We start from the raw sequence: 7,409 nt of genomic DNA, 5'->3' as shown, positions 1-7,409 counted from the left end.
ACAGAGCCCTAGGCCTAAGACGTGACCATAGGTTGGGGGTGGGTGGTCAGAACTTAGCTATGGGTCCTGGAATAGTCAGTGGGGATTCGACAGTGAGGAGAGGACTTGCAGCAGAGTTGAGAACCTCTTCTGTACTCTTGCTCCGGGCTTGCTAATGCTAGAACAGAAGCCCAAGAGCACTTCCAGAGGTGAGCTAGGCCCAAGCACAGACAGGAGAGTCCTACATAGCCTGCTCGTCCTTCTCTCTCAAAATACCCTTTTCCAGATGCTCTGAACCGTATTTCCTGGCTCTAACCCCCACTTCGTTTTGACAAAGGACTCTCACTGGTGTCTACTCTTTGCAAAAAAAAAAAAAAAAAAAAAAAAATTAGATATTCAGTGAGCCCTGACCACTAGTGACAGTATCTCAGATCCCCATTTCAGAAAGTCCACACTCCAGTGCTCCTCGTACAGTGTGTCTAACTGGTTGCCTCTTTCCTCTGCCTTCCGCAGAAAGCCAAGTTCATCATTGCTGTGTACATCCGGGGCTTATTTCAGTCGGATGCAGTCTACCTCCTCAGTGGCAGGCATCCCCGTGGTCCTGAGGTCGAGGTCAGCGCTGGCCTTGCTCCCGCTGGGAGAGGCCCTCCACTGCAGCCGCAGGATCCTCTTGAGGTACTTACTGGTGTTATTCCTGACAGTCACAAAGCACAGAGTGTTGATCATGCTGTTGCTCATGGCGATGCACTCCACCACATAGAAGGCGGTGAGGTAGTGCTTCTCCTTCACAAACACGGAGGGGAAGAAGTCGCGCACGATAGTGAAGCCATAGAAGGGAGCCCAGCACAGCACATAGGCAGAGAGGACACAGACGAGCCCCAGCACCGTCCTGCGGCGGCAGCGCAGCCTCCGGCGGATCTGCTCTGTCTGGAAGCCGGGCACCGCCTTGAACCAGAGCTCCCGGGACACCCTGGCATAGCACAGGGTCATGGCGATTACAGGGCCCACGAACTCGAGGCCGAAGACCAGAAGGAAGTAGGACCTGTAGTAAAACTGTTGATCCACCGGCCAGATCTGGCCGCAGAAGATCTTCTCCTGGCTCTCCACGATCACCAACACTGTCTCGGTGGTGAAGTAGGCGGATGGGATGGCGATGAGGATGGACACTGACCACACCAGGAAGATCAGGCCGGCGGCTGTTTGACACTTCATACGGGGTCTCAGCGGGTGCACAATGGCCAGATACCTGAGCAAGAACAGAAAGGGAGTCAGACTCGGAAGAAACCTGCCTTCCCTCTGGGGACACTACACAGAGGAAGATGCCGAGGGCCAGGTCTCTACAGCAAACGTGAGCTCCACCTCTAATTCCTTCCATCTCGCCTTTCTCATCCCAGTGTTTATATGGTTTAAGGACTAAATTCGATAATGAATACCATGTTCCTAGTGAGTTTTAAACCTGACGTATACTGGGAGAAATTCTACCTAGTTGGCGGGGGAAAAACATCCTTTCCAACTGAAGCACAGGCCAAAGTTTTTTCTTCATTTCAGAAAGCATTGTTCTGCACGCAGAGAGGAAGAATATGTTTACCTCATTTTCCACCTGTGAAGATACAGAGATGAGGAACTGATTCAAGGCCCTTGACAGAAAGCATTTAGACCCTTATCTCACTGGGCTGATGTGAAAACCAATTAGTGCGCACGTGCCGCCTTTTTTTTTTTTTTCTCCCCACAATGCATCAGGCAATGTAAGATGCTGCTTTTGTTCTCTCCCAGAGAACCCACACTGTTACCACAGTGGTCCAGGAAGCAGAGAGCACTTTGTGGGGTGTGAGTCACCCGCTGGGTATGATGGCGCCCTTCCCAGAGTGCGCATACACTTGTGCAGCGAGCTCCGGCTTCCGGGAAGACTGTGCACAGCTGGCAGGGTTGGGAGAAGGATGAGGGTGAAGTGGAAAGGACTGACCCGCACCGGAGACAAACGCTTGTGTGTCCAGAGCTGATCCCAGCACAGTGGGTGGCAATGTGACAGGGCCCTGAAGGAGAGCCAGACCCGCTCTGTTCCCTTGGTAGATGTCCCTTTGAAGTCATCTTTCTTGGGATTTTGATCTGAAGAACTCTCATATTTTTCATATTTAATTTCTCAAGTAATCAGCCACGGTGGGGGAACCTAGAGCGTCACTGGCGTGAGACCCCCGTTCCCCTGAGCTCCAAACGTTTAAATAAGCTAGATAAGATGCCCCAGATGGCCGCTGGCTGGCTGGCCACCAGCATGCATCCCTGAAAATCTAGGCAACTCCTCCGTGCTGAAAAACTGGAACAGGGTTACAGGCTTGTTTGTCATCACACATGCTTGGGCCCTTTAGAGCCACCATCATGCTTGCTGGAGAGTAGCCCAGTGATAGAGTACCAGTCCAGCATGCAGAGGCTCTGGGTTGCTATCACATCAACACACACACACATACACACACACACACACACACACACACATACACACACATAGAAAGAGAGAGACAGAGACAGAGAGTTAGTTACTGGGTTGTGATTAAAATATTGTGACAAAAGCTACTTAAGGAAGGAAGAAAGGAGCTGGAGAGATGGCTCAGCAGTTAAGAGCACTGACGACACCCACAGTTAACAATGACCATCACTGAGACACACACCTGAGACAGGTGAAGGGCAGAAAACTGTTCCGGAGATTTCCGTTGCCCTTTGCTCAGGACTCTGTACTAGTAAGAAGTCTACAAGTGCAGGCCCATGCTTTCCTTTAGCTAATCTCAACCTTTCTGAAGGACTAAGAGAGCAAAGATGCCCATTTGACCGAGAGGCAAATATTGCCCCTATTTCCAGCAGGAATAGACATGTTCCCCTCACCTGACCTTTCCTGACCTCCCTTTCCAGACCTTCATCAAATCTTAACAACCCTTCTCTTTTCTTGCTGCCACAGACTTTTTTTTCCTACCTATGATGTTCCTTGAAGCAGTCAGACCATTGGCAGCTCCTTTCCTCTCTCTATGAACATGGCTTCACTTGCTCTGTGTCCATAACCATAGCAGTTTACACTCAGATCCACTGAAAAGCCAATAGTTCCCAGAGAACAAGGAATAAAGGCTCCCCATCAAAGAAATAGCTTTGCAGCATTGTGTGATAACCAAGGTCTAGGTGCTTCAGCAGAGTGTGGGGCTCCATGTCTGTCTCCATTTAAGGTCTACCATGACGATAGTTGTTGTAGCAGTTCTTAGGCTGCTAGTAGCATGGGTAGCCAACCCCAGCTAATGAATTCATCAGGGCATTTGCTTTCAGAGCCTGGGCAACATGATTCAGCACAGTTGGACAACAAAGACCCTGGCTGGTTTCCTCAGCACACCAGGTCAAAGAGGAGTCTCCCAGCATTTTGCAAGCAGCAGACCAAGTTACATACACCTCAAGGACAGTGCACTATTTCCACATCAAAGAGAGAGCAGAGAGCCTTGCCTCAGGGCTGGGGTGGAGGTGGGTGAGACCTTCCTGCAGCGTCTTGCTGACTCCTTTAGGTTGTCCTTCTCTGGTGGATTTTTATATCTTCTGAACTATGACCCCATCCATCCTTTCTGAACAGTATTCTGAAAAGCTGGTCCCTGGTTCACATGCTTCCCCAAGGTTCTGTGGTCTCACCTGGCTTCCTCAAACACTGGCCTAGCCTCTGAGAAGACTTCTCCTCCCTTTTGTTGATGATCACATTCATTAAATTCTCCCTCTTCTGAGCTGCCTTCTTTACCCACTATGCTGGTCTCCAAACTTCACTGAGAAGGTGACCTTGCTTACTATTTAACCATCTCACCAGTATTATAATGTTCCTTGTCTGGAGAGATCTCATCCACACCTTTTTTTGTTTTGCTGTCAGTGAATTTGGGGCATCGAGTTTTAATAATAAAAAAGTTTACCCTGCCAATGGTTCGGCACTGGGTGAACAAAAACTTTCATCGTCAGAAAGACCAAAGGGGAATGGAGATGCGTTTACTTAGCCTGAACCTGGGGAGAGCTGTAGTGCTCAGCAACTGAAGGCTGGAAATGCAGCGGGAGGGTGAGAGCCCAGCTTGGCAGAAGAGGTGGTCCAGCCAGGTGTGCTGCCTTTCGAAGTTTGGAATATGTATCGGCTATTCCAGCAAGAAGCGAGAGTTACGTTAAAGAAGAGCCATTTGTGTACAGCCTCTCTTACCTTCCTTATACCACAGAGCCTCCTCTCCATTCCTGGAACCCAGAAGCCTTGCTCCTGCCTCCAGGCTTTCAGGCCTATACGTTCTTTTATCCTAGACACTTTCTCTCAGTCCTCACAGCGTGAACCCACCGCATCACTCCTGGGTCATCCAAGTGTCTTCTTTCTCAGGGGCACCTCTTCTGACCTGTCTAGACTAGCTAGCTCTCCTGCCCAGGTGTTCTTGGTGTTCCTGCGAGATCATTTGCCTTTGTCTTTCTCACTTCTAAAATTACCTTCTGTGGTTCTTTCCCTGATAGAGAACTTTCTTCCTCCCTGTGATATAGCTTCGTCATGAGCCAGATGTTTTATTTTGCTTACTACCATTCGGGCAAAGGTTAAAAATATCAGTCTAAACACCAAAACTTAATGTGCAGAGCGGTCAATCACCTAAGACTAAGGAAGGACTGGGCCAGCAGCTGGGTCTTTCCTCCCACATCTGTGTGCAAATTTCCAGCCAGAAGCCCACTCAGAGCACCAACAGCCCTCCCCAGGACAAAGCATGACCTGGTTCATCTCTCTCAGTGTGCCCCGTTTGCACCTCGAAGGGAGACACACACCATGTTTCAAAGCAGCTGAGTTTTGTGTGAAAGTGGAATGTGCACTTGAGCTGTATTGAGGATATTGGTGCCGTGTTGAGGTTGATCAATATCTGTGTCAATAGCACCCCAGTATTCCTCAGCTTATCCTGGCTTCTTCCCCCACAGTTATTGCCCCCCTCGGTGGTGAATGACTCTCAAGCAGGACCAGGACAGGCTCTTCTTGTCCATCCCTACTTCCAATAGCCACCAGCACATCTCTGAGGAAAGCTTTGTCAGGAATGTGAGAGCCCAGGAAAGGATCCCACATAGTTTGTCCTGTTTCTGGGCTAAGGGACAAGGTAGCATTTCTATTTTCAGAGGAGGTCAGAGACGAAGCTGCAGGAGTTTGCCCTGGGCATCTCTGAAAGTCACTCAGGGAAGCAGATATCTTAGCTGATTGTATCCTCTGCTAGGTCTATTTAGATTCTTTGACAAAGTAATCAAATGCCCTGGAGTCAGTGACTTGCATTGAGGAACTCAGCATACCTGTAGTGGGTGCCAGACCAAGGTCCTGACAGCTGCTGACTCTCTGACACCCTTCTCTGGGGAAAGGTGGCGGGGCTCTGCTCCTCAGTGGTCATTTAAGCCAGGCTCTGATGTCCCTTTCCTTAAAAGCCGGGCTTTCTCAGGCTATCCAACCCCAACCCCAATGCCAGCAAACTGTGCTCCCTTGCTCTGACTGTGAGTTCAGGTCAAACACCCCAGGGCCCTGAGGACATGGAACAAGGAGAGCCTGTGCTTTAGGCTCTCTGGATGATGAGAACAGCAAACTGTTCATGTCAAGGTACGGGGGAAGCCTGACTAGCCCCTTGGGGAAGCTGTTCACATACCGTAACAAGGTGCTTTGTACTTAGAGTCAAAAGCACAAAGAAGCTTGCAACGATTCTCTGAAATCCTGGAGATCCTGTCTTATTAGCACAAAGTATATAAAAAGTCAAACATGTAGAAATAAAAAAGATGCACAGACTTGATATGCCAGGGCTGGTTGATATTCATGGGAAGCCTCCCCCTTTTTGAAGGAGGAGTGGCTGGGGGAAGGGGGAGGACTGGGAGGAGAGGAGGGAGGAGAAATGATGGTCAGGACATATAGTTCATTAATTAACTAATTTAGGTTGTTCTCTCCAGTCTCTCTCCCCATCACTAGAGCAGGTCTCGAACTTAGCATGATGGGTGTGGGGTGGGGTTAGGGCACTATTCACAAAAGTCAGCAGATGCATTCTCTCTTTATCCCCTCCACTTTATTCAAACAAACTCCTTCAATTTTATTTAAAAGTCAATTAGTACTAGGAGAAGGTCTAGATGAGTTATGACACTCCCTTCAGATTTTCACGGTCTTGCAAGAAGTAAGTAACTCCTTAGAACTTAGTCTTACCCCTCAAACGCCTCCCCCTACCTGTCTAAGTTGAGAAGAGGCACATCTAGGAGAACATCCACAGAGAGTGATCAAAGATTTCCCTATTGCTTAGCTTCAGGCTTCAGCTGCCTCCAGCCCTGCCTACCACTAGATGTCCAGTCAGCAGGCTTTTGAGTCCCCATAGGTCCCATTTATGGGGAGTACAGACACATGTCATCAGCACGCAAAAATAGGAAAGGAAAGGACAAAGCCAGCACCCGCTTCTCTCTCACCTGTCAATGGCAATGGCCAGTAGGGCGTTGGTGGAGACGTAGAGGGAGACGGTGCGCAAGTAATTGATAGAGGTGCACAGGACATGGCCGTGCTCCCAGGAGAGCTGGCGGACCACGTAGTAGTCCATCTCAAAGGGGCAGCACACAATGGCCACCAGGAAGTCTGAAATGGCCAGATTGGCAATAAGCAGGTTGGTGAGGTTGCGTAGCTTTTTGTAGCGGGCCAGAGCAGTGATGAAGATGAAGTTGCCGATGCCACACACCAGCATGATACCCACCAAAGCCATGCCGATGACAATCTTGGCGGCAAAGAAAGTCCGAGAGTTGGTCACATCTTCCTCTTCCTCTGTGGGCATGTCATAGTCACCATAGCTGAAAGTAAATGGTAAAGGGGCAGTTTCGGCTCCATGACCGTCACGTGCAAAAAAGAAGTCAGTGAAACTGTCTGTGGTATTCTCACCCAGAGCCCCCACAGTGGTCTCCATCTAGGCAGGTGCACACCCCTGGAACTGTCCCACTGGTATATGCAAGGTTGATGACCCTTCTCTGCAGGCACTTGGCTCTTCCTCGGTGAGTCAGATCTTCCCAGCCAGCATCTGAGAGGCCCAGTGTCTGTGTTCCATTTTAAACCTTTGAAAGACATACGCACAATTGGGTACATGTTGGAGCAAACCTTGGGTAAGTTTAAAATCATTCTGAAACCTATGCAGACCCATTAGCCACCTACTCACAGCACACAGAGATAATGGAGTGGAAGAAAGGGCCAGTGAGAGAACCCAAGAGAATGCAAACCACATATCCACTCAGCCGGGCAAGGATGGAGGACCGTGAAGAAGGCTCCGACTCCATTTATTTTCACTCCAATGGAGACCAAAAAGCTATGCTCCTCCTCAAAGACCAAAGCTGTGGGTGTGAGAATGTGGACAGAGAGGAGCTCTGCCCCAAATCCCAATCCTTGTCTGAGCCCCTGAACTTTGACCTTGTGGACAGTC

General features: G+C 49.5%; 1 protein-coding gene across 1 annotated transcript; it reads right to left on the bottom strand.

Annotated features, from left to right (window-relative positions):
* Positions 1-528: 528 nt before the first annotated feature.
* Positions 529-6,902, bottom strand: PROKR1 (prokineticin receptor 1; the record flags this gene model as incomplete). The annotated part of the gene is made up of 2 exons (XM_080932227.1): positions 529-1,225; positions 6,418-6,902. The coding sequence occupies 2 exons, from the start codon at positions 6,900-6,902 to the stop codon at positions 529-531; spliced, it is 1,182 nt and encodes a 393-aa protein (XP_080788353.1).
* Positions 6,903-7,409: the final 507 nt, after the last annotated feature.

This window comes from Micromys minutus (genome assembly GCF_963924665.1).
Source record: "Micromys minutus genome assembly, chromosome: 18".
Lineage (NCBI taxonomy): Eukaryota > Metazoa > Chordata > Mammalia > Rodentia > Muridae > Micromys > Micromys minutus.
The sequence above is the reverse complement of the archived record's forward strand: the minus strand, read 5'-3'. Positions and strand labels throughout refer to the sequence as shown.